The 27,982-nt window shown below is 44.3% G+C and overlaps 1 protein-coding gene across 8 annotated transcripts; it reads right to left on the reverse strand.

The window, feature by feature from the left end:
- Positions 1 to 1,159: 1,159 nt before the first annotated feature.
- On the reverse strand, positions 1,160 to 27,943 carry LOC135550649 (nuclear pore complex protein Nup98-Nup96-like). Of its 8 annotated transcripts, none has more exons than XM_064981657.1 (33): positions 27,742 to 27,943; positions 26,581 to 26,687; positions 26,305 to 26,403; positions 25,245 to 25,292; positions 22,878 to 23,063; positions 22,131 to 22,273; positions 19,757 to 19,864; positions 19,411 to 19,597; positions 19,137 to 19,306; positions 18,916 to 19,059; positions 18,685 to 18,817; positions 13,940 to 14,032; positions 13,557 to 13,694; positions 12,984 to 13,305; positions 12,589 to 12,708; positions 12,344 to 12,497; positions 11,989 to 12,178; positions 11,761 to 11,899; positions 11,319 to 11,496; positions 11,080 to 11,235; positions 9,450 to 9,650; positions 9,211 to 9,340; positions 8,765 to 9,009; positions 8,176 to 8,357; positions 7,286 to 7,518; positions 6,827 to 7,087; positions 6,484 to 6,641; positions 5,837 to 6,120; positions 5,392 to 5,613; positions 3,465 to 3,706; positions 3,219 to 3,373; positions 2,550 to 2,661; positions 1,160 to 2,472 (listed from the first exon to the last, which is right to left on the reverse strand). In XM_064981657.1, the coding sequence occupies exons 2-33, from the start codon at positions 26,657 to 26,659 to the stop codon at positions 2,285 to 2,287; spliced, it is 5,400 nt and encodes a 1,799-aa protein (XP_064837729.1). In that variant the 5' UTR covers positions 26,660 to 26,687; positions 27,742 to 27,943; the 3' UTR covers positions 1,160 to 2,284. The 8 variants fall into 8 exon arrangements, with proteins under 8 accessions (XP_064837729.1, XP_064837728.1, XP_064837726.1 ...); XM_064981656.1 differs by having other exon boundaries at positions 6,827 to 7,084; positions 18,685 to 18,820; XM_064981654.1 differs by having other exon boundaries at positions 18,685 to 18,820.
- Between the last annotated feature and the right edge of the window lie 39 nt (positions 27,944 to 27,982).

Consider the following 27,982-nt stretch of genomic DNA (forward strand, 5'->3'; position numbering starts at 1 on the left):
TTGATAGATGAATTAAGGTCACTAATTAGTAAGGAACTCTCCTCGCCTGGTTGTTTAGGCCTTAATTGAAAGGAAAAACAAAAGCTAGGCCCTCCCTGGAATTAGTTTGAGACCCCTGATGGAGAGAATAAAAATATTCCAAAACATACATCCTGTTTGCAACAAGGCACTACAGTAATACTGCAAAAAAATGCAGCAAAGCAATATACTTTTTGTCCTGAATACAAAAGTGTTATGTTTGGGGCAAATACAATACATTAGAGTTACATTTTTTCAAGAATAGTGGTGGCTGCATCATGTTGTGTACATGCTTGTAGTTAAGGACTGGGGAGTTTTTCCAGGATGAAAAGTAATGGAGCTAAGCACAGGCAAAATCCTAGAGGAAAACCTTGTTCCATCTGCATTTCACCACACACCTTTCAGCAGGACAATAACCTAAAACACAAGGCCATATCTAGTTCTCACTGTCATTATGGGATATTGTGTAATGGGTGAGAAAAAAAAATCTATTTCATCCATTTTGAACTCCGGCTTTAACAATAAATTGTGGAATAAGTAATCGGGTACAAATACTTTCTGAAGGCACTGTAATAATGTGCAGAATGATGAATAGTAGGTTACATGCAATACTGTAAATCCATTTGAAACAAACTTTAAAGCTATAGGGGCACCAGAGAAGAGTCCAACTGGCACGGACTCCATAACTACTGTAACATAGGAGGAAAACCCACCATTAGTTGTTTAAAGAAACATCTGCAAGGAAGGGCAGGTGATGTGAATAATTGAACAGAGAAGGTAGGCCACTTGTCCGAGTTCAATGTAATGGTACCTAAAGCTGCTTGTACCGTGGACACGTCAGGTGTCAGGTACTTAACGCAGCCGTCCAGCCATCGACACGCATGGTCCCACTCAGCAACCCTGTTCATAGTAACACAATGTAAGCAAGGAACTTCATTTGGAGAAAGGAAAGCCCTTTAAAAATGCATTAGGCCTTTTAAAAACAGAAAGTAAATGCAGATTCTGTCCGATACAGAAGATGAACAGCCTAGAGAAGAATGGCTGCATTACAATTACTAAAAATAAACCTAGTGAGGGATTAAAGATCTGACAGGGAGTGCATGAGTAAGGGTATATTATTGTGCATAATTGTTGAATACAATTCAGGAGAAAATAGAATGCATTTTATTCAGACTAATAAAAATGTTATCACCATCACAATCGTGCACAAAGCAACGGCAGCAACAGAAGTCCGGAGACCCTCCTCGTAAAAGGCACTGTGCACGAGGGGAGCGGTCTCCCACCCAAAATATACTGCAGCAGCAGCACAACAATCAATAAGTACATTTCTCTTGAAAAATCTAAATACAGAAAACTAGAGAGAAAGGGGAACAAAGAATGGAGGGTGGTAACACCAAGGACTTGTAAATAATATTTAAAATATCCTTCAAACTCCTTGCAAAGACCAGAGAAAATGGATTGGCTCATTAAAAACAAACTATTGTTGGATCACTGATTACAAAAACCAGCTCTGGTAGTCCCCCATAAAATAGTAATCTGAAACATATGTGATGAAGTGCTAGTTAGATTCCATTCCATTCCAATACACTACAGACATATTCTGGGTTTCAGACAACATACAACAACAAAAAATACAAAAATATAAGTTTATCCAATCTTATTGGACATTTTCTATGTCTTTTGGTATCCAAAAACAAGAATTGTTCATTTCAAGCCTGCTATTTGTACAATATTACATGAGTCTTGTCCATTTTCAGCGATAGATCTTCCCTATGCATACACATAGACAGTTCATCCCTGACAGCTCCCAACAAATCTTACTATAATGACCTTTAAGTTTCCACGTTGATGTAAAACAAGTCAAACAGTTTGCAGAAAGCATTTATACTGGCGGTACACACACTAGCCAATGAGATTGTCCCTTTAAACAGGGTCAAACGCTGGGAAAGATGAGAATTATGAGGGTTCAGCAGTTCCATTTTTAAACACATCTTACACAAACTAAGTACAACAGAGCTATACAAAAACAAAAACTTGCAAGTCATTCATTTCCACACACTGAGGAATGCTTCATCCAATAATACTGTGCCATTTTCTTCAGGAGAAACCAAAGTCCCAAAGGAGCACACATCAAGTTCGTCGCTGCAGTCTCAACCAAACCCCTGTAGTTCTACTAAACTGTCCCAGATAGTCCCCCCCCTACCCCCACTGTTCTCATTGGCTTCCAACAAACTTCCTCAGTTGCTATTGGGCAGGGGGCAGATCATTAGCTGACAATGAGCTGTCTCAGATATGATTGGGTGAGACTGCGGAGCTCCTCGAGAGCATAGTCCTCGGGCATGGGCAGATGGCCGATGTTGGACGCAAGCTGGGACAAGGGGATCTCGCCACCCTCACCACCCTGCTGCAGACTCAACACCACACGCAGGATGTTAGCCACACACTTGGCCATCTCTGGAGACAGGAGAGAGAACAGGGTTAGATAGATATAGGAACACACAACACTAAAGCAGACAGCTCGATCTCCTCACCTGATTGGGCGAGGCGGTCCTTGGCGGTGGAGCAAGGGAGGAACTCTATCCTGCTGCAGAGTGACCTCACCTCAGTGTGTAGACACTCCAGCTCATTACCAGTACTGTCCATCTGAACACACAGAGAGAGAGAGAGACGCATTAATATACCATTCCAGCTGATAAACAGCCATGTTAATCTGAGTACACAGTAGAAACACCCTCCCATTAACATGCCCAAAGACACCTAAATGTGCGAGTGCTCCAGCTCATAGCCACTATTGCCCATCTGTATATGACAGAGACAAATAATCAGGAGATTAGCAGCATAAATAATTGGCTAACATAATTAACAGTAATTGAGTGAACATAATGAAGACGACAGACAAGTGGAGCTAGCTGATGCGCTGTGGGACTAGCTTTCAAATGTCTGGACATGTGCTGATTATTTTGCAAATTTCAAGGTGGATTTTAGGTTAATTGAGCTGGGATATTGTGGTGACGACTTTTTCCTGCGTCTTTTGGGAATCATGACGGCACATGACTACAGCTAGCTCAACTGATTTAGGAGAGCATAACTGACAAATTCCAATTTTGGGGTTAGAAATCTTCAGCGCGCAGACAAAATCCCCCAAACTCACAATATGGTATGCATATCTGTTGTAGTGTAGTCCAGACAGACACACGTACCTGTTGTATGGCATGTAGGGTCTGTACGACTCTGATGTAGTCCAGGTAGACTCTGCCCGCCGTATCCCAGTCCTGGATCACAGCACTGCGCTCAGGAACTGCAAGCCCCTCCAGGAACTTCAAGAGGTACTCATGATTATCATTAATGATGCAATCTACAGTGGCAATTGCACAGAGACAGAGGGAAACAGGGTTAGAGGTTGTCTGGGTGTGTGTGCGTGCGCGCGTGCGTGTTTACATGCACACCTGAGGCAAGGTGCTGTATGACCAGACTGTGGCAGAGGTTCCAGTGTCCTGCTCTGTACAGGTGAAGGGCCTCTCCGTGTCTGTCTGTGTCTCTTCTGGCTCTGGTAGCTTTGGCCTGGTTGAGCCACTGTTCTGGGATCAGTAGTCTCTCTGTGAGAAAGTGCTCTTTCTTGGCAGACTCCTCCGTCTCCAGCAGGGGGCAGTGCAGCTGCAGCATCTCCCTCACCGCCCGCTCACGCAGCCTGGACAGAGGAGAAAGACACGTAAAGTCGTATGAAGTTAACAAGCGAACATGTTTTAAGTTTTCCAACAGTGCTTGCTCACATAATGTGTAAGCTTTCCTGAGACATGATTACTTCCTTTAGCTCACCGAGCACAGAGGGCTAACACATTGCGCAGACTAGTTGGGTTTGAACTTTGAACCCAGCTGGTCACAGTAGCACTTGTGAGATTATGATGAATCCATGTCAGCCCATCCAGGTTCTGCTGAGAGCACTGACCCTCAAACTCCTCTCACTCATCAACTTAACCTTCCTCATGACTAGGCGGCAGGTAGCCTGGCGGGTAGGATTATTTGGCCAACAACCCGAAAGGTTGCTTGATCAAACCCCTGAGCTGACAAGGTAAAAAAATGTGCCATTCTGCCCCCGAGCAAGGCAGTTAACCCCCTGTTCACTGGGCACCGAAGATGTGGATGTCGATTAAGGCAGCCCCCAGCAACTCTGATTCAGAGGGGTTGGGTTAAATGCAGAAGACACATTTCAGTTGTACAACTAACTAGGTATAAGCAAAGCACATGTGTCTGTTTGTGATATATATATATACACACACATACATACAAATGTATGAGGACAACCCTTCAAATTAGTGGCTTCAGCTATTTCAGGCACACCCGTTGCTGACAGGTGTATAAAATTGAGCACACAGCCACGCAATCTCCACAGAGAAACATTGGTAGTAGAATGGCCTTACTGAAGAACTCTGATGTTCAACATGGCACTGTCATAGGATTGCCACCTTTCCAGCAAGTCAGTTTGTCAAATTTCTGCACTGGTCAACTAAGCTGTTATTGTGAATTGGAAACATCTAGGAGCAACAACAGCACAGCTGCGAAGTGGTAGGCCAAACAACCTCATCCGTCCCTGGTTGCAACACTCACTACAGAGTTCCCAAACTGCCTCTGGGAGCTTTATGAAATGGGTTTCCATGGGAACTTGTTCTCAACTAGCTTACCTGGTTAAATAAAAGGTAAAATAAAAATAAAATGGACTATCAGCCTCACACAAGCCTAAGATTACCATGAGTAATGCTAAGGGTCGGCTGGAGTGGTGTAAAGCTCGCCACCATTGGACTCTGGAGCAGTGGAAAATGTGCTCTCTGGAGTGAAATCACGCTTCACCATTTGGAAGTCCGACTGACAAATCTGGGTCTGGCAGATGCCAGGAGAACGCTTCCTGCCCCAATGCAGTGCCAACTGTAAAGTTTAGGGGAGGAGGAATAATGGTCCGGGGCTGATTTTCAAGGTTTGAGCTAGGCCTCTTAGTTACAGTGAAGGGAAAGCTTAATGCTACAGCATACAATGACATTCTAGATGATTATGTGCTTCCAACTTTGTTTGGGGAAGGCCCTTTCCTGTTTCAGCATGACAATGCCCAAATGCACAAAGCGAGGTCCATACAGAAATGAGATTGGTGTGGAAGAAATTGACTGGCCTGCACAGAGCTCTGACCTCAACTTCATTGCACACCTTTGGGATGAATTGGAATGCAGACTGTGAGCAAGGCCTAATCGCCTAACATCAGTGTCCGACCTCACTAATGCTCGTGGCTGAATGGAAGCAAGTATATCCATATTAATTCCCATGATTTTAGAATGAAATGTTCGACGAGCAGGTGTCCACATACTTTTGGTCATGTAGCGTACGTACGTGTTGTCAGGTATGTGCAGCAGTACGTAGATGGCCATGTCCCAGAGGCCAGCACTCTCCAGTTGGGCAGCATAGCTGGTGTGTATGAGGCCCTGTCGGGCCAGGCTGAGGTGTGTGTAGTGCAGCGCCTGCAGGACCGACCACAGGTGCCAGTTCAGACGGTAGTCAAGACGATCCCACGTCACCGCCAGGGGGTCCAACAACTGCTGCAGGCTGTAGTGTCTGGGAGGGAGAGAGAGCCATCACTTAAACCCAACTCTAGAGGTAGTTTACTGTTATTCTGTTAAATCTGCTTTGATAATGATAATGTAGGATTAGTTATAGTCAGAGAAACCTACAGCCCCACTCCACCCCTTAGTAAAGCAAAATAATGTATTTTGAGAAACATATACAGTGCATTGTGAGAAGTGTATGTAGGCGCAGTGTGTTGTGGGTAGTGTCGTACCTGTCACTGTAGAGTTTGAGGAGGTAGAAGCAGATATCATAAAGCGGCTGTTTAGAATCATCCTCCTCCATGTCCAGCTGGTCTGATTGGTCGAGGTAGGGGGGAAGGGGGGCGCAGGCATACTTCTGACCCTTGGCAGAGCCCTGGAAGGCAGCCTCGTACTTCACCAGGGCTTCAGCAATGGAGGCGGTAGGAGGCAGCATGTACCACAGGTGGACAGCCATACAACGCTTCCAGTCCAGTTCTGAACACACATTCACCACACAGTCTGTAGACTGCCACACCTAGAGAGATCAGTACATACAGCTCAGAAAACATTTATCATTCAAATCAAATTTTATTTGTCACATACACATGGTTAGCAGATGTTAATGCAAGTGTAGCGAAATGCTTGTGCTTCCAGTTCCGACAATGCAGTAATAACCAACATCTAACTAACAATTCCAAAACGAATCTTATACACAGTGTAAGGGGATAAAGAATATGTACATAAAGATATGAATGAGTGATGGTGCAGAGCATGTATTCATGTATTTTCCAACAAATTATGTGGATTGCAAAACCTACACACACACATACAGACGACAATCCAGTAAATGGTGGTCTGAACACAACGAACGGCAAGAGCTGGACACACACTGACTTACAGGTTTCCCAGCGAGAAGGGCAAAGATCCGTAACCTCTCCTCCAGCAGGAAAGAGTCTGTCTGCATCCTGTTCCAGTCTCCAAGCTGCAGTGCCAGCAGCTCCCGGCCGTACTGAGATCCCACCGCCTGGGACAGCAGCAGGGAGAGACGGTGGTCCCCTACACACAGGTTTAAGACAACTTAATGAGATCCTACAACCTGTCCCAACGGTTTTGTAAGACACCACTTGTATGCAGCAGGGTTTCGCTTCCTACCCCTCCCCTCCTCTATCCATTCCCTCGTCTTCCTGATCTCCCTTCCTCAACATCCCCTCAATTTACAATCCCCCCCCTCCTCTTCTCACCACTCTTCTGAGCCAGCCTGCAGGCGTCACTGATCCGGTGTCCTGTCAGGTAGCTAAAGATGGCCTCCACGTTTCCTCCCCCCTGGTTCAGGCTCACTTCCTGCTCGATCCTCTGGGTGGCACTGTGGGACAGCCAGGCTGAGAAGCTCCTTCTCCTCTCCATCTGCTGCAGGTAGCCACTGGTACCAGGCCCTGCCGAACACCGTCGGCCCCACAGGGCCTCACACAGAGTCCACACCTGAGCCCAGTGACCCAGGACTGCTACAGGGAGATGGACATAAAGAGGATAGCACTAGCAAGCATATATTTTTTATATATCTGAACACATCGAGATTGCCATGGGAGAGAGGATTAAAACAGAAATATACAGGGGTGATGTCAGAATAATAGGGAAGCTTTGGAATTGGACCAATAATGAATGTGCACCATCTACCATTGTGTGTGTGTTGCATCTCTTACCATCTCCAGCACCAGCCTCCTGGTTGAGGTCAGTAATCCACTCTGCGTACTCGTGCAGGGCGGCCACACCGCTCTGGGGCTGGATGAAGGGGCAGGCCCCCTCTGTACTGATGCTGCTGTGCTTCAGGCTGATCTCCAGGGGCCGCTGGTACACCGCTTGGCTCTTTTCAATGTTCCGCGGCTCCAGACCAACCACCTGCTCAATCACCACCTTGAATGGACTGTCTGACAGTCTGTACAGTGAAACACAGAAGGATGGGGAGAAAGATGGATATAGAGGAGAGGAACGAGGAATGTTTAGGCTTTAGTTTTGATCTCTCTAAACAAACCTCAAAACAGTCCTTTCATACAAGTCTGGATCCCATTCCCACACTCCTGTGTAGATTTTCTATTTATTTTATTTAACCCTTATTTTACTAGAATGTTGACAGACCAAATTCTCATTTACAGCAACAATCCGGGTAATGGTTACAGGGGAGAGAAGAGCCAAATTGTAAGCTGGGGATGATTAGGTGACCACGATGGTATGAGGGTCAGATTAGGAATTTAGCTAGGACACCCAGGTTAACAATACTCTTACAATAAATGCCATGGGATCTTTAGTGACCACAGAGTCAGGACACCCATTTTAACGTCCCATCTGAAAGACGTCACCCTACACAGGGCAATGTCCCCTATCACTGCCCTGAGGCATTGGGAAAAAATTTAAGACCAGAGGAAAGAGTGCCTCCTATTGGTCCTCCAAAACCTCTTCCAGCATCTGGTCACAGTCAGGAACCGACCAGGACCAACCCTGCTTAGCTTCAGAGACAAGCCAGCAGTGGGGTGCAGGGAGGTATGCTACTGTTCAAGAGGTCCGATGACAGTGGTCTGGTGTGTGTGTTGCTTACAGTCTACTCTTGGCAGGTTTGGACAGGAATCCAAAGCCTGCAGCTCCTGTGTCTCCGTGGTCCTGCTCCTTGTCCCCGGCCCCACTTAGCCCGTCTCCACAGTGGACCAGAGTCCAGCCAGGACCCCAGCCCACCCGAAATGACCGGCCCGTGAACAAAGCCGCATCCATCAGAAGCCGGCCCTGGATGGATGGGAATGGATTGATTACAACAACCCATACTTTACAGCCCTAATCACACATAATAAACAGTGGAATCATTAAAATTATCCAGCAAATCTCAATGTTCTTGATGTAAAGTTGCATTGCTTTGCCCCATGTACATCTGAATGTATCCTTGTGTAAATCAGTCTACTGTACCTGATATTTCAACTCTTAGCTGTTACAATTGTATCATGAAGTGTCTAGCAAAAATTCCAGTAACTTTCCCCAAATTCCCAGGTTTTCCAGAAATCCTGGTTGGAGGATTCCAGATTTCCTACTTAGTCCCTCTTAATTCTGTTAATCTTCCAACCAGGAGTTTAAAAAAAACTGGGAATTTGGGGAAAGTTCCAGGAAATGTAACACATTAGAAGTATAGCTATCAATACCTTCCCCAGTGTGACTGAGTTCTCTGGGTCCACAGGTCCCCCCAGCTGCCGAGCCCCTACTGTCCGTACAGTGGACTTGGCCGGAGGGGCTAGCAAAGAGGGCCAGGGGGAGACCCGCGAAGGCTCAGGCACCGCCGGCGACACCCGAGACATGGACAGCCTGTCGGGAAGGCCCCCACCGAAGGGCACGTCAGGGTGCTGAAAGAGACCGGCACCGCTGAAACGAGTCTGCAGGAGACCACCGACTGGAGAGAGAGAAAACAAGGGGGGGAGGGGGAGAACTCGATGAACACAATCCAAGAAAACCACCTTTAATTCATCCAACTGTAAAGCTTCATTCAGAAGGACTGCTATATTAGCATTTTAGCCTATTAGGGTCTGTAAGTAAAGGATGGTGACTGTTTGAGGGTATAAATCAGTGTTTGGGCTGTGTGTGTAACACTTACTGGAGGGCCTGCCCTGCGTGCCAGGCAGGTGGATGCGAGGAGAGGCCACATCTAGAGAACTTGTCATCCCTCCCTGCTCCTGGAACATGTCACCATCATCGGCCTCAGCAAACAGGGATGCCTTCATAATCTGAGAGAAGGGAAGCACACACTACCGTCATGAAGCGAGTGAGGGAAAACACACCACCCACCCACATCATTAAACAAGTGGCGCATGAGGGTGTACAGTAGTATGTTACCTGTAGTGTGTGAGGGTTGATCCCCAGCGAGGAGGCGATCTGACTGGACGCTGAGACAGAGTCGTGTTCCGAAGGGGTCACATTCCCCAGCCGACTTCCCTTCTCCCCCAACATGCTCTCCTCTGGGGCATCCTGGGTAATGTCGGCCATATCACTGTCCACCTCCAACATGCAATTCAGCAGCTCCAGCACTGCTGTGGACTGTACACACAGCGGGTCGACAAACACAGCAGGGACAGTGCCGCCAAACACCAAGAAGAGAGACACAAACAAAATCAATTTAGTGTTATCAGATTATGTAAGTAAATGTAAAATGTCAGTATGTGTATTCAGAGCAGTTGGTTCCAGGTCAGTGAGCTCCACTGGTCAGAGCAGATGGTACAGGTGTGTGGACTAGAAGACCACATATGGTGGACATCACTCTCAATAAGCATTCTTTTCTTCTCTACATATACAAGTCTGACAGACCAGCAGAATGTGTCATCTTTAATGAGTTTATTATCAGATATCACATATGTTTATTGGAGCAGGTTTTACATAATAAGATAAGTCGTAGCTTGAGTCAATAATACCTCAAGAGTAGTAGTTTCTTAAACCCTCAACCAGACAGAAGACCTAATCCTGAATATATTCTGCAGGACTGGCAGAGTTGCCCAAGAACACATCACTCATCTTTGGTAAATTTTTGAAAGCTTGTTTGACAAAAAAGATGAAACATAAGCAACTATGAATCTGTGAAGAGATTTTTCAGGTTTAACATCTCTGCATTAATACTGGATTTTAATGAGGTACAACCTTGGTAATGTGATGTTTTCTGAAGTTACCATAATCAGTTTGTACATTTTGACTTTAAACACCTAGCAGATGAGACTAAGAGTTGGTAAAAAAAAAAATACAAATAATAATACAAATTTAATTTAAGAAAAAGAAAAAACTACTTCACAGAGTTAAACATTTCCTTAAGTCAGTATGATTTATTTTTATCCAGAAACCTCATTCAACACTTAGCCCTTAAAACATCTCATTTTCAATCCACTAATTACTTAATGCCTTTGCTCGTGATCCAGGCTGATGTTAAGCTCAGGATATTTCAGATTTAGAGCACAGAAGAAGGTGTGCATTCTGAATTGGTTGTGAGGGGCAAGAACTTAACCACTAACCAGGACTGACAGACTTGTGCAATCCACCCTGCCCACCTCCTGTCTGTGATTGGTGAGTTGCGGCACCTCAGGTAGCGGTGAACCTGGGCGGAGAGGAGAACTCAGACCTCCCCACACCACTGATATATTGAACATGTGGATGTTTCCCATCTCATCATGTGATGTCAGATTGATGTTTAAGAGCCTTATTGGGGTGCAGAGACACCCATCATCCAGGGCTACCAAACATAAAAACCTTTTTTCATAGAAACCTATTGAATACAACCCATAATAGGAGTGGTGAAACAGAGATATAGACAGAGGACGCAACACACTGCATGTGGTAGTAATGGTAGTGGAAAGGAAACACTGCTTCTTTTCAGATCATCGGGGATATTAAGGTTGTATATTGACTAAGGCCATCCAGGTGATGTAGAGAGCAGTGAGTATGACTGTCAGTGTGGATGGGCGCACTGTGCTGCTCAGTCTACCTGAGCCTGTGGTGCCACCTGCTGCTGGGAGGGAGGCAGCTGCAGCAGCCCTGGTGGAAGTCTTGTTGCAGTCTTCAGCTTCTTGGGGTCCAATTTGAGAGGGACTTCCTCATCCTCGTCAGAGTCCTGCAGGCCGTACTTAGAGAAATGGGCCACCTACAGACACAGGGAGAGAAGAGTTAGACATGGAAGGGAGAAATTGATTCACACAGACGCTGTGTGTGTCGAGGCATGCTTACCTCAAACACCCAGGACCCCGTCTCGGAGCGGTACTCGAGGAAGCGGGCGCCCTGTTTGCGTGAGGCATTCTCCAGGCGGCCCTCGTAGTTCATCTCAGACAGACGCTCAGGGCTCTTTATTTGAGTACAGGTGGTCTTATCATTAGGCCACACCCCATCCAGAGTCACCTCTGCTCGCCTGGGAGAAGGGACGAGTAAGGGAGAAAGAGGGGAGAGGAAGAAAGAGAAGAATATGTGGTTAGTAAAGAGATGCAGTCAAGGATGAGAGAAAGGGAGAGGAAATAAGGAGAATATTAACTTGAGTTATGCCTCAGCTGTGATCACTATCAGAATATATGTCAAATCAGTTTATGACATCTGTGATGATTGCATGACAAGGAAACTGATAACGACAATGTCCCCACTGAAGGGGAGAATGTCCCAGTCCCATCCTATCACTGACCTGTTGAGCCCCTCCCCCTCAGCGGGCTTGTTCTTGTCGTCAAGGTAGACGATGACCTCTTTACGTCTGAAGTGGACAATCTCATCCAGGTTCAGCCCAGTCACGTTCACCTCACCATGGAAGAACACAGAGCCGTAACCTGAGAGCCAATCAGAGTGCAGAGCAGTGAGCTACCAACCAATGTTTTTTAAAGAGCAGTGTCCACCCGACCAATCCAGAGAGGCTTACCTTTTCTGCCCACGGTGAAGTTTTCCACCACACACACCCCGTTTTCGTCCACCATTTTGGCCAGCTCGTCCATGGCAGGGATGGTGTAGTAGCCCACACGGCCCAGAACGATACCTGCAGGGTGGGGGGGGCCCTCCACTCGCTCCTCCTGTATGGAGTCATCTCCCAGCGATATGTCCTCGCTGCTCACCTGAAATCAGAGGAGGCAGGTTCAGAACAGTCTTGCTAAAAATGTCTAAAGTAGTGCACTATCTGAGGAGCGTGGCCCAAAAAAAGAAGTGCCCTTTATGGGGAATCAGGTGTCATTTGAGAACCATATTCACTGTCTGTCTACTCCTTTTTACTATCAGCTCACCTCAAGCCCGTTCCTGCCCCCAGCCCCCATCCTATGGGCATTGAGCTCTGAGATGGTGTCCTGTAGGTTGGGCTTGGTGTAGAACTTGATCTCCAGGTCGTTCTCGCATCCTCCCTCCACCACCTCCCTCACATCATCCTCGTCCACACTGGCACTGTAGGGGAGAGACATAGTCAGCAACCAACACTCCACAGATAAATATTTGAAATGTTAACTGTGTGTGTATGTGTATGTGTGTCTCTGACCCGAGTCCGTTGAGGGGGTACTCTGGTGGAGAAGACAGGTCGTCGGAGTCTCTGTTGATTGGGCTGCTGTACAGGCTGCTGCCATTCAGGTTCTTCAGCACCAGCTTCTTGATGCTCTTCCTAGTTTATAACATCACAGAGAAACACTGATCAGACAACATACACAGATCAACTAACACACACATCAGGTACCATACACCAACATCACGGTTAGCAGACAGACAGAAGCATATAGATGCAGCTCATACAAGACGTTACATGCAAGAGGTGAAAAACTATTGAAAACCAAGTTCTAGTATCCGCTTAGAAAAACATAACAGAAAACAGCTGAATTCAGTAAATCAGTAGAAATAAACATGTGAACTAGTTAGAAGCAAATTTCCACAGACACCTACCTGGGCATGAAGGCACCGTTGGTGAGAGAAGGCTCGTCGTCATCCAACCCATCAAACAGCTGGGAATTGGAGGAGCCCGATGATGTCAGAGCTTTGGGCCGCACACGTGTCGCAGGTCGCGGTGTCAGTTTGTAGTGAGTTGGTGTGGTCAACGCCTTCTGGGCCACCGGATTGGTGGGCTTCAGACGCTCCTCCTTCTTCTTGGGATCAGAGAGGGGGTTTCTGAAGAGGGGGGAGTCTCCGAAGGGGGAGTAGGCCAGAGCATTGATCTGCTGCTGCAGCACTGCCTGCTGGGCCGCCACCGCGTTAGGGTCCGTCACCGCTGAGTAGAGAGACAAGTGAAACAGGCATAAGAATTGGGAAGTTCACACCACATTGTGTAATGTTATCCAGACAAAATCTAAATTAACAGATTTTAAGGTTGTGTTATTAGATTTGGGGTGTGGCAATAAATTATTGGGGGGGGTGAAATAGTTTGAATACCACTGTACTAGAGGAAAGGGCGAGGGATGTGCTTTCACATTCAGCTTCGGACTGGATAGAGAGGTGGTGATAGACAGAAGTGGTATTTACCAACGGGCTGTTGAGGCACTCCGAAGCCCAGAGTGCTGTTTCCTGTGCTGAATCCCTGCACTCCAAAACCTCCCATTGTTCCCAGAGTGGAACCCAGGGTCTTGTTATTCCCAAACAGAGACATCTGACCAGTGCCTACTGTTGACAAACACAGAACATACACGCTCAGAGAAACACACAGACTAATGACTGTTTTACCTGAGTCTTCATTATGTCACATCCAAAAAGGCAGGACTTTGATTATGCTATTTTTTACGTGATGGATATTTGATGCGTGATTTATTTATTATCTTCCATATGATACATGAGAAGTTAACATATTTCACTACCAAATGTATGCCAGGCCTATTGTGCTCGGGAAGTGTCATCTGTTCTGTTCATACCTGCTCCAAAGCTGGCTCCCAGCCCGGTCCCTAGTCCTCCTGCTGCAGTCTTGTTCCCAAAAAGGCTTCCACCAGCAGCAGTGGGTCCAAAACCTTCACGCAACACAGAGAGAAGAACAACATGGTCACTGACATAGCCAATATAAGTAGGGCTGGGCGATATGGCCAAAATATCATATCACAATATTTTTCACGTTGTTACTGTATAACGGTCTCTTATATATTTTTAACAATGAAAGTACTAAATATGCTTTATGAGTAGGAATTAGAAGGTGATTTCAATGGCTCTGTCCATTCTGGTTGTTTTAGAAAGTTCAATCCAACTTCAAACATGTTCATGAATTTCTGCATTTTTGTTATTTCCACACTGTGCCACGCAGAGCAGCATGATGTGCAAAACATCTAGGCCTAGTAAAATTGGTGAAATGTTGGAAAATAGAATGATTAATCAAATTCTAGTTGGAATATAGTGGGCAGCATCTTGAATACATTGTTGTTTGACATGACAACTAATGAATAAGCCAGGTAGGAATTATTGACAGGGTAGGAACCAAAGTGTTGGTCAGTGTTTCCAGGGGATCCTAATTAGATGTTATATCAGATTTTAAAAGATACCATTGCAAAAACATGCTCATTTATGCCTACGCCAGTACCGGTACCAGGCTGTATTAGCTAGCTACATTTGCTCTGACATTTCACAAGCTAGCTAGCCAGCTAACTAGCAATTAGTGGCTAACAATTTATTTTTGGCCAGAACATGCTAAGAAAAGATAAACAAGCAGTAGTTTGCAGACAAGATACAAAAACTAATAGGGATGGGAATGAGTAATTGAGTTGATGTCTGTTCGAGTACCATCTTTAACCATAGCTAAAAATATATATATATATTGTAAAATGACTTGGTGGAACGTGCTTTGTGGCTGGCCTGTTAGGGCAGTGAAATTGTGTCCCAAAACATATTTAAAAAAATGTCTTAAAAATGAATGTCTTCATTTGTACATGTGCATTTACAGGGTAAAACAATGAAAAGCTAAGTAACAGTCCTTCTCCTCAAATTCCCTTTCCCCTCTAAGGCTTACTCAATTGCATTCCAATCGCTCCCCACTATATGACCTATAATCACAGCTTATTGCGATATGGCATAAACAATACATTTGTTATTTATTGAAGCAAATAAAGCAATTATTCAATGCTGAAGAATGTATGCACTCACTATTGTAAGTCGCTCTGAATAAGAGCGTTTGCTAATTGTCAACATTTTTAATGTAAAAAAAATAAGAATTAAGACTGCGTCTACCCAGCCCATGATGTAGGCCTATAATCGAGCTCACTACGTTAAGACTCCGAGTGGCGCAGTGGTCTAAGACACTACATATCACTGCAGTACCTGGTTTGAATCCAGGCTGCATCACATCCGGCTGTGATTGGGAATCCCATAGTGCCAAGTGTCGTCCGGGTTTGTAAATAAGAATTTGTTCTTAACTGACTTGCCAAGTTAAATAATAAAAAGACAGCCCGTTCCTCAGATAGTCACTGCTCCATCATGTGCCTGCCACACAGATAGAAACCGACACGTACACAAACCCGTCCTGCTCCTCCACCCGAAATGATTTTTTTTTTTTGCCATTACCTTATGTTTGTCATGATTGCCCCAGTTGAATTTGATTTTGCTCTATAGCTAAACTGTCGTAGCGGGGTTATTAAATATATGATATTACTTTTAAATAATTTGTGGGAAGTTATGGGAAGATCACAACAGGTCAAAAGGTTGACATCACCCAACCCTAATGCCATAGGCTTCCACAAGCAGTTACTGCCTTTTTGAAGATTATGTTCCACGATATAACCAGTTGATATTATGGTTAAATACATTTTAAAAACCACTTTTTTTTGACACTATAATAAAAGAAATGGGGAAATTTAGCCATTAGGATTTGTTATCTGTAATGGTTATGATAAATTAGTCATTGTTGGCATATAGATAGTGCCTTCAGAAAGTACACACCCATTGGCCTTCTCCACATTTTGTTCTGTTACTGCCAGAATTTAAAATTGATTACATTTAGACTTTATTTGGCACTGGCCTACACACAAGTCAGAGGAATTGTGTTTCATTTTCTTCATACAAATTATTATTATTATTTTTAATGAAAAGCTGAAATGTCTTAAGTCAATAAGTACTCAACCCCTTTGTTATGGCAAGCCTAAATAAGTTGAGTAAACTAATTTGCTTAACAAGTCACATGGACTCATTTTCTGCAATAATAGTGTTTAACGTAATTTTCTTTACGACTACCTCATCTATGTACCCCACACATACAATTATCTGTAAGGTCCCTCAGTCGATTAGTGAATATCAAACACAGATTCAACCAAAGATCAGGGAGGTTTTCCAATGCCTCGCAAAGGGCACCTATTGGTAGATGGATACAAATAAAAAAGGCAGACATTGAATATCCCTTTGGCCATGGTGAAGTTATTAATTACACTTCATTAATTACACCCAGTCACAACAAAGATCTATGTGTCCTTCCTAACTCGGTTGCCGGAGAAGGAAACCAGCAGGGATTTCACAGAGGCCAATGGTGACTTTAAAACGGTTACAGAGTCTAGTCTAATGGCTGTGATAGGAGAAAACTGAGGATGGGTGAACATTGTAGTTAATCTACAATACTACCCTAATTGACAGAGGGAAAAGGAAGCCTGTACAGATTAAAAATATTCCAAAATATGCATTGTTTGTAACAAGGAACTAAAGTAATATTGCAAAAAATGTGGCAAAGAAATTCACTTTTCATTCTTAAAACTTCTTAGGGCTAGACGTCCTGCTAGCGAGTCAACTTCCAATGAAAATGGAGGGGGCGAAAATCAAATAAATAATCGTAAAAATTATGGATATTAAACATTTAGGTACATACAAGTGTCTTATATCGGTTGAAAGGTTAAATTCTTGTTAATCCAACTGCACTGTCCGATTTACAGTAGCCATTACAGCGAAAGCATGCCATGTGATTGTTTGAGGACGGTGCCCCACATCAATATTTTTCCACCGACAGGTTTCACAAATAGCAATTAAATATTCACTTTTTTGAAAATCTTCCTCTGATTTGTCAAAACAAAAGGGTCCCAGCTATAACATGTCCTTTGGTTAGATAAAATCCTTCTTTTTATCCCAAAAAATATATCCCATCTATTTAGTTGGCGCCATCGATTTGAGTAATCCACTTGATCAACATGCAGATAAAGGAATCCGAAAGTCCACCGCTAAACTTTGTTAAAACAAGTCAAAATATGTTTCTATTGACTCCTCAGATACCCTAAAAAAGGTAATCAAACTATAAATATTTATTCCGGAAAGAAGTACGTTCAATAGGAAACCGATATTAGTAGGTGCGTCTTGTCTTCAACGCTCATCGCACGCTCAAACACGAATTTACAAGTGTGTCCTTCTACAAAAACTCATATTTGTTACTTGTTTTGGAAGTTACAAGTCTGAAACCTTGAACATAGACTGCTGACACCCTGTGGAAGCCATAGGAATTGCATCCTGTGAGCTAGAATTCATTATGCCCCTATACTTTCCATTGTAAGTGCATGAAATCTCAAAAGAAAAATAATTCCAGTTGGTTTTCTTTGTATTTTCTCCTACCATATGTATTGTGTTATAGTATCCTACATTATTTTAGCATTTATACAAACAGTGTTCTATCCAAATGGTACCAATTATATGCTTCAGGGCCTGAGCAACAGGCAGTTTACTTTGGGCACGTCAGTCAGGCGGAAATTGAGAAAAAGGACCCAAGCCCTGACAAGTTAAAACATTTCAAATCCCCATCCCGATAACGGAAGTGAAATTATAGAACACTTGTAGAAAGCAGAGTCTTTGTCACCAACATCTTTCTGCATCTCCAGTGCTGTGAAAAGGTATTTGCCCCCTTTCTAATTCTCTACTTATGCATATTTTGAATACTGAATGTTATCCGATCTTAAACCAAAACCTAATATCAGATAAAAAAACTAAAATAACTTGAGTGAACAAATAACATTAAACTTATTTCATAATCGCAGTTATAAAACACCCAACACCCCTGTGTGAAAAAGTAATTGCCACCAGACACTCAACTGGTTGTTGTGCCACCTTTAACTGCAATGACACCAATCAAATGCTTACTGTAGTTGTTGATCAGTCTCTCACATCACTGTGGAGTAATTTTGGCCAACCCTTCCATGCGCAACTGCTTTACATCAGCAACATTTGTGGGTTTTCAAGCATGAACTGCTCGTCTAAAGTCCTAACAACATCACAGTGGGGATGAGGTCTTGACTTTGACTAGGCCATTCCAAAACTTCAAAATTATGAGTTTTTTTTTTTTACTGTGGAATGCTGTGTTTGGTTCCACCAGGCATAATGGGACTCATGTCGTCCAAAAAAGTGATACTTTTGACTCATCTGTCCATAGAACGTGGTGTGGGAAACGGCATGCAGTAGCAGGAAGGAGAAAGACGACAAGTAGCAAACACAGTAAACTATAGGAATGGACATTACACGTGCCAGAGTTGCCGATCACATTTGACAAATCAAACATTTAAATACCGTTAAAGAATTTAAAAACCCAAACCGATCAATGCATCATACCTGTACATCATAAAACACGGTATACCACCCAGCCCTACAGACAGTTTATAAGCATGTACTAGCCTTCGTCACACAGGTGCATACAAATAAGGGCAGATTATCAACTCACCAAAGTTGGATGTGTTGGTAGCTGTTCCGAGAGAGAGGGCAGGTTTGTTGCCGAAGAGGCCGGTGCCCGTGCCAAACGACGGGGCGCTGGTGGTGGTGACACCAAACCCTGCCGTTTTATTACCAAACAAGCCCTGCTGGGGATAGGAGCACAGACAGACACCATATTAATATGCATCCATCATACTGTACCAAACTTTGTAAAGGCATGAGCAGTTGAGTCAATTAATACCTGTGTGCCGACGTTGCCGAACGCGGTGTTGGTTTGTCCAAAGAGTCCGGTGCCTGTCCCAAAGCCCGTAGCTGGTGCAGTCTGAGCGGTGTTTCCAAACAACCCCCCTGCCTGGGACGCTGCCGTGGCCCCAAACAGACCCCCCTGGGATGGAGAAAGAGTTACTCTACTGGAATGGTACTATGTTAGGCATGTATTAACATGTGTGTGTAGGCTCTCACCATGGTGCTGGTTTGTTGGGGCTGGCCCATGGTGCTGCCGAAGGAGAAGCCTGTGTTGGGGGTGGTCGTGGCCTGGCCGAAGGGCTTGAACAGGCTGACTGCCTGCTGGACCTGCTGGGGCTGCTGCTGCCCAAACAGACTGCCTGTGGCTGCACCAAACCCACCCGCACCTGAGGACAGAGGGAAGGAAGTGAGAGGGAGTAAGAACATTCCGATAGAAGTTATGGTATTTATATTTTCTATAGGGCTCGGTCTATGGGCCTGTGTGACTTACTAGTTCCGAAGGAGGTTTTGGCCTGGCCGAAGGAGAAGCCTGTGTTAGTGGCTGAGGAGCCAAACAGCCCTGTAGTCCCCGTACTGGGGGTGGCTGCGGCTGCAGGCCCAAAGAGACCGCCTGTTGGTGCAGCCATAGGGTTAGTGGGTCCCTTCCTCCCTGCCTGGTAGTCCTCAAACCTCAGCTCCTACACAGAGGCAACACACCACAAAGGAGAGAGGGGGTGAGAGGCCTGGCTGTATCTCAATACTCTGAAGTGGATCCCTCTCCTCATCTCTTTCCCTTCCATTTTCACTGATCTGAAAGATAGAAGACAGGTGAAAGTAAATGCCTAACAATGACCCACCTCCAGTGATTTATTCTCATACTCCTTCATGGCCGTGATGCACTGGTGCTTGGTGTTGATGCTTGTCGTCACACCCCCTTTCACCATGGTATCACTTCCTGTTGGAGGCTGGACAACAGCAGAGGAGATTCATTGGGATACAAACTCTACTGTATTAGAGCAGGTTGAACTGATTACTTGTACACATAGCAGAGAAAACTGACCTCGGAATTAGGATCACAGTAAAGAGTCACATAGAGCATTAAGTACAGTACATTCCATATGAAATAAAATTTCGTACACGACACATGGCAAAGAGTCCTAGTACAGTAGTTCGGCCCAGGTGTATTTGGCTAGCCTAGGTCGCAGGGATGCAAACTGGTGAGGCCACAAAAAGGTGAGAATAATTATTTATTTTCGCACAGAAACACTGGAAAAATCTGTAAACTGCAAAACATTTAGCCTACTTTCAGAATGAGGTTGTCATAATACCAACGATGTGATACCAGGCCAAGTATCACGATACCGAGTGGTAGTGGCTGTGGCCAATGGAGCGGTCTCCAACCACAAATTTTAGAGGCCCTCCTCTTGGCCGCAGACTGTTGCTGTTTTAAAGCTAACTTCCTGCAAAGCTACACATTTTGCCATGGCTTATGCAGTGTTCTTATGCTAGGTGAGTGACTCAAAACAAAAAGGACATTTTTGGAATTTTTGATTCTCCCAGACTGTCCGTTTTCATTTTGGTGATTGTAAGTTCTCAAAGATTATCTTCATTTCAAGAACTATGTATAAAAATTTGAAAACTTTAGTCATATTTTTGAGAGGCGGAAACACTGCACCTTTCACTGCATAACAGAAAAGGCTACTGCAGAAAATACCTCATTTGCATATATCCAAAGGCCTACCATGTGCAGGAGGAATGTTATAGAAAAAAAATGTACCTTTATTTAACTAGGCACGCCAGTTAAGAACAAATTTGTATTTTCAATGACGGCCTAGGAACAGTGGGTTAACTGCCTGCTCAGGAGCAGAACGACAGAATTGTAACTTGTCAGCTCAGGGATTTGAATTTGCAAACTTTCGGTGACCAGTCCAACGCTCTAACCACTAGGCTACCCTGCCGCCCCGGGAATGAATATACACACAGAGTACAAACAATTAGAACCATCTTCCAAATATTGAGTTGCACCCTCTTTTCCCCTCAGAACAGCCTCAATTCATTGGGACAGACTCTACAAGGTGTGAAAAGCATTCCACAGGGATTCCGGCCCATGTTAACTCTTCCCACAGTTCTGTCAAGTTGGATGGATGTCCTTTGAGTGGTGGACCATTCTTGATACACACGGGAAAAGGTTGAGCGTGGAAAAACCCAGCAGAGTAGCAGTTTTTGGCAGAAACCGGTGCGCCTGGCACCTACTACCATAGTAGTAGTAGGTGCACCGTTCAAAGGCAGTTAAATCTTTTGACTTGCCCATTCACCCTCTGAATGGCATACATACACAATCCATGACTCAAGCTTAAAAATCCTTCCTCAACCCATCTCCTCCCTTCATCTACACTGATTGAAATGGACTTAACAAGTGACATTAATAAGGGATCATAGCTTTCACCTGGTCAGTCTGTCATGGAAAGAGCAGGTGATCTTAATGTTTCCTGTACTCAGTGTAAATGCATAAATGATCTGCATTATCATTGTGGCAGTTAAGAGGAACCATCTTTAGCCAACTCTTCAGCCAACACAAGCTCCCTCCCACACAAACTTACTCCCTCTCACACCTCCCATAAGTTAAGCAGAAACCAGAATTTTATGAACACCAGAAAAAAAACATTTGATTCAGATTTAACTTACAATTACATTGACTAGGCATATGCATCCTACCTTTAAAGCATCTATTTGAGAAGGCTATACATCCCTTTTTTTCCTGTGCCATCCAAATGTGTGCATAGACAAGGGTGTTAGCTAGCTAGCCATGACTAAACAAGGCTGTTTGTTATCAAACCAAAAACTTGTGGCCCGTGACATGGTTTATAAAATGATATAACACGCGCGCCCAGTCGCGGTAGAATGGGGTTTGGGCTATAACTTGAGGATTTCAGTTACATAAAGGCACAAGGTTGACTGTTCTGTTTTTCCTCCATTAACACAAACCCCATCACTGTCTGCACACCCCAGCATCACGGTGAAATAACATTTTAAAACTGATGGAGACGCAGACAGAACAGACAGAGAGAAGCAGCAGAGGCTAATTAATGGCTGGTTAGGGAATGCGGCTGGCTGCCCACAGCTGTCACACGTCAATTTGCATAAAGCAAGCATCACTGAATGGGGGACACATTCTGCGTCTGTGCAACTTGTCAGTGCCCCCCCCACCCACCAAACTCAGGCCAAACTCACGTTGAACTTGACGGTGGTGCCTGGCTGGGCAGCCTGCTGGGTAAACCCTGATGCTCCAAACAGGGAGGTAGACGCCCCTCCGAAAGGGTTGGAGTTGGTTGCCCCAAACAGCCCCCCACTGCTGGCCGTGCTCGTACCGAACGCTAAAAAAAATTAAATACACATCACGATCTAGTCAGCTTTCTATGATGTCGACGTGACCCGACTAAGAAAACACATGCCCCCCATGAGTGATCTAAAATCCTTCTGAAATGTTATAATTTATTTCTATAGCGCTTTTCATAATCTCAAAGCACTTAAAAAGCATTACACAAACAAGCAATACGTCATGAGTAGCCTAGCTATAAAAATACATTCATATATTAAAAGAAAATAAACAAAGGTATTACACATCATGATCTCATTATACACCAGCAGAAAATCCCAATTACTAGAATAGACCAGAGCCCTCTATTTACTACTATTTGGTAGGCTAAATAGAAGGCTCTGGAGTGGCCATCGGAGTGCCAGCAAAAAAAATAATCAAAATCCAAAACAAGTTCTATTTGCCATTGTTGCACGCATGGAACTATGAGAAAGGCACAGAACTCTAAACTCACACTCCATATAGAACACCAAATATGACCATTGACCCACCGGCCACAGTTCATTTACTTGAATGGGAACGCCTATTGGTACTACTGATTCTAATTCTATTGTAAACCGGTTTTAAAGACCAATGCTAGACAATAAAAAAAAAAGACTGACTGCCAAAAGAGGCTGGCTTGGCGGCGCCGAAGGCATTGCTCTGCTGGGAGAAGAGTCCTCCGCCGCCGCCCGTGCTGGTGCTGCCGAACAGGCTGGTGGCGGTGCCGCTGGGCGCACCAAAGCCAAAGCCGCTACTGGTGGATGATGTCACAGGCTGGCTGAAGGTACTGGAACCAAATAGGCCACCTGGGGAGGGACACACACCAAACTAGCTCACACATAGGTCCCTTTGGCTTATTGTGGGAGTGCACAACTCAAATTCTTGTAGGACCCCGGGCCAATGGTTTGGTTTCATGTTCATCAAGGATCCTCTAGAATTGTAGTTGTGCATTGGTGATTAAAACCAGTACAGACCTTTCGATTCAGCTCAACTACTTTATAGGTGACCCGATCATTTCATTCATCACAAGGAGACGTCGTCACAAAACATGCATCCCTTCATCCCGCTCTCCACAGCTCCATTTTCTTCCTCTCACTCAGCACAAACAGGCCACTTCACTCTCACATACAGTTGAAGTCAGAAGTTTACATACACATAGGTTGGCGTCATTAAAACTCGTTTTACAACCACTCCACAAATTTCTTGTTCGCAAACTATAGTTTTGGCAAGTCAGTTAAGACATCTACTTTGTCCATAACAAGTAATTTTTCCAACAATTGTTTAGACAGATTATTTCACTTTTCACTGTATCAAAATTCCAGTGGGTCAGAAGTTTACATACACTAAGTTGACTGTGCCTTTAAACAGCTCAGAAAATTCCAGAAAAGGATGTCATGGCTTTAGAAACTTCTGATAGGATGTCAATTAACCTTTAAAGTCAATTGGAGGTGTACCTGTGGATTCATTTCAAGGCCTACCTTCAAACTCAGTGCCTCTTTGCTTGACATCATGGGGAAATCAAAAGAAATCAGCCAAGACCTCAGAAAAAAAGATGTAGACCTCCACAAGTCTGGTTCATCCTTGGGAGTAAATTCCAAACTCCTGAAGGTACAACGTTCATCTGTACTAACAATAGTATGCAAGAATAAACACCATGGGACCACGCAGCCGTCATACCGCTTAGGAAGGAGACGTGTTCTGTCTCCTCAAGATTAAAGTTTTTTGGTGCGAAAAGTGCAAATCAATCCCAGAACAGCAGCAAAGGACCTTGTGACGATGCTGGAGGAAACAGGTACAAAAGTACCCATATCCACAGTAAAACGAGACCTATATCGACATAACCTGTAAGGCTGCTCAGCAAGGAAGAAGCCACTGCTCCAAAACCTCCATAAAAAAGCCAGACTACGGTTTGCAACTGCACATGGGGACAAAGATTGTACTTTTTGGAGAAATGTCCTCTGGTCTGATGAAACAAAAATAGAACTGTTTGGCCATAATGACAATCGTTATGTTTGGAGGAAAAAGAGGGAGGCTTGCAAGCTGAAGAAGACCATCCCAACTGTGAAGCACGGGGGTGGCAGCATAATGTTGTGGGGGTGCTTTGCTGCAGGAGGGACTGTTGCACTTGACAAAATAGATGGCATCATGAGGCAGGAATATTATGTGGATATATTGAAGCAACATATCAAGCCATCAGTCAGGAAGTTAAAGCTTGGTCGCAAATGGGTCTTCCAAATCGACAATGACCCCAAGCATACTTCCAAAGTTGTGGCAAAATGGCTTAAGGACAACAAAGTCAAGGTATTGAAGAGGCCATGACAAAGCCCTGACCACAATCCTATAGAAAATGTGTTGCAGAACTGAAAAAGTGTGTGCGACCAAGGAGGCCTACAAACCTGACTCAGTTACACCAGCTCTGTCAGGAGGAATGGGCCAAAATTCACCCAACTTATTGTGAGAAGCTTGTGGAAGGCTACCCGAAACATTTGACACAAGTTAAACAATTTAAAGGCAATGTTACCAAATACTAATTGAGTGTATGGAAACTTCTGACCCAATGGGAATGCGATGAAAGAAATAAAAGCTGAAATAAATAATTCTCTCAACTATTATTCTGACATTTCACATTCTTAAAATAAATGGGTGATCCTAACTGACCTAAGAGAGGGAATTTTTACTAGGATTAAATGTCAAGAATTGTGAAAAACTGAGTTTAAATGCATTTGACTACGGTATATGTAAACGTACGACTTCAACTGTATGACAATAGGGCCATACACAGTGCCACCTGTCTACATGATCACTCCCTTTAAGAGAAGAATACAGACTGTGGCTTTGCGCCAAACACCACATATTGCATATACTTTGTATGCACGGAAGCCCCTTTTCAAGAGTATAACACCGACTGTGAGTGTCCAGCCTTTTCGTGTGCACAGCCGCCTGTTTAAGAGCGGGTTGTGTGTGTGCGTGCGGCAGCCAATGCTTACCTCCTCTACCTGCACCAGTGTGGATTTGCTGAGGATTGGCTGTCACCACTTTTGAGAGAGTAGAGCATTACAGGGTGGGGTTAGACACAGACAGGCACACAGACAGGCACACAGACAGGCACACAGACAGGCACACAGACAGGCACACAGACAGGCACACAGACAGGCACACAGACAGGCACACAGACAGGCACACATATATATATTCAAGCACCACATGTCAGTAGCAGCATCACGGCGGGCACAGATAACAGTCACCGTCGTATATTGAATAATGGAAAAATGTATAGAGCACAGTCAGCTCTCGGTCTACTGTGAGTGGCAGTGTGATCATGCAGGTTCACGGTTCAGGTAGACGTCACAGTACAAAAGCTAGTTTTAAACATGCCCAACATCGTACTTTATTAGTGCAATCACATCAAAACATATAAAACCGCCTGTATATTTTATTAATACACCAGTGGGAAATGTAACAGAATCTGTAACTTCGCTGTGGTTATACAAGTTATACAATTAAGCAATAATGCACGAGGGGGTGTGGTATACGGTAAATATACGACGGCTCAGGGCTGTTCTTAGGAACGCCCTTAGCAGTGGTTTATTGGCCATATACCACAAACCCCCTAAGGTGCCTTATTGCTATTATAAACGCAATTAGAAATGTTTTGTCATACCCGTGGTATACCACAGCTTTCAGCCAATCAGCATTCAGGGCTCCAACCCCACAGTTTATAAAATACCTTATACCACAGACACCTTTCTTCAGTGGCTTTTCATTCAAATGAAGAACATGGTCACCCTAAACACTCAGATGTCAGCCATGTTAACTCATAAACCACTGCAATGGAGAACAACGGCCTGCTCCTAAACCACAAATGTTGTGACAGAAACCACACTGCTATTGGGCCTAAGCTGAGATTGTAATGAAACAAAGTCTAAAAGGAAAGCAGCTATAGCTCCTGTACTACAGGATGTTAATAAGCAGAAATGATATTCGCCAGGCCTAGGTGGGTACTGAGTGATTAAGTGTTAAAGTCAGGCTCAGGGAGATGTGGCAAACCTGGTTTATTCTGCGTTGCCCCAAAGAGTCCTCCAGTGTTGTTGGCCGCCCCAAACGCTGAGGCTCCGAAGCCACCTGTTGCCGCCCCAAAGCTAGTGTCTGCAAACACAGGGTCAACACCACCCCTCTTATAATCCACAACAAGTTAACTTGACTCGAGAGTGAATCCCAAGGCGAAGACATTGATGAGACAAGCATGAAACCATAAGGGTACTCAAGTTTCCAGGACATACATTAAAGCTAACTGTACACCCCGCACCAACTGTTGTTACTTACTTTGTTGCCCAAATGTGGATGACGTCCCAAATCCTCCAGTCCCTCCCCCAAAGGGAGCACCAAACGACTTGTTGAACATCTTCCCCTGCTAGTAGGACTGCATATGTCTGCTCAGCATGACAGATAGAACAACTTAAGTTTACATCCCCAGACACACAGAATTGACAAACAGATTTGATAGTTAGAGAGCAATTACAGTAATCACACATGTTCTAAGTTACCAATACGTAGATCGATATAGCTAGCTTTCTATATATGATTTCGGGGCATGGTGAAAAAAAAATTATGGGTCACAGTCCATATCTTTTAGGTAGTCTCGTAGCCATGCAAGCAGTTGATAACTCTGGCGGGAACGCAGTAACTTGTTTACTTCAGGGTGTTAATGACATTCACATTCCAAGAGGCTTCAGGCTACGAGACAGCTGATTGGGCTCAGCAACAGGTGTTTAACCTGTCTTCTATGGCATTTATGACACGTTTGCCAACAACAACAAAATATAAACTTTAGCTTGTTTCTATTTGGAACTGAGAGAAGCGGTTTAACTTAGTTAATTCGTTCTGGTGTAAGGTTAACTAACCACCGTCCATACATGTTCAATTCATACCACCTGCCAGTCTCCCGTCTATTTTCCAGAGGCAATATAAAAAGTCAATTTCGAAAGCTTTATAACAATTTAGTTAACTAACGTCAGATATCGATATCGCTAACATAGCAAACCAGCCGACTGGTAGACGCTAACTAACGACTGACAAAGCCAGTTAGGCAACAGAAGAATATGCTTTCACCTGGTGGCCTGCCTGGCAGACGTCGTTAGGTAACGTTAGCTATCTAAGCTACCTAGCTAGCAACACATACTGATATTATTAGTAACAGTCGACGTTAGTTAGCTCACTACAGTCGCTAAATTAACACAACTAATGGTCAAACATTGCACGAAATGAAATTATAGATCACACTAGCACCGTACCCGTCGCACAAGATAAAAACAGATATGACCAGTTTAGCCTGCTAACGTTCATTGTAAACATCCGCAGATGTCGCTGGTGAGTCAGAACCACAACACTGCTAACACGGCCAGTTGTGATGCTAATTGTGATGTTGTGCTAACACGTTAGCTTGCATGGTTGAAAAAGGGACGGCAGGACAATGTTAAAACTCACCGTAAATAAGACTATGGTCTATCCAGTCACAATATGGGTGAAAATAAGGTCGAAGCCTCTAAACGGGGATAGCTACCTAGCAATGCTAGTTTCCGTAACTAATCTCGTCGCACTAGGAGGCAATCTGCGGTATAAGGAGGCCAAAATGCGTCAGGCTTTGAAAATGTCGATGTGCGCCAAAGTTTTTTTTCCCTTCTTCTTCTTCTTATGTATTTTTTCTCTTTATTGGCAGACCACACCC

The sequence above is a fragment of the Oncorhynchus masou genome, chromosome 12 (genome assembly GCF_036934945.1).
Source record: "Oncorhynchus masou masou isolate Uvic2021 chromosome 12, UVic_Omas_1.1, whole genome shotgun sequence".
NCBI lineage: Eukaryota > Metazoa > Chordata > Actinopteri > Salmoniformes > Salmonidae > Oncorhynchus > Oncorhynchus masou.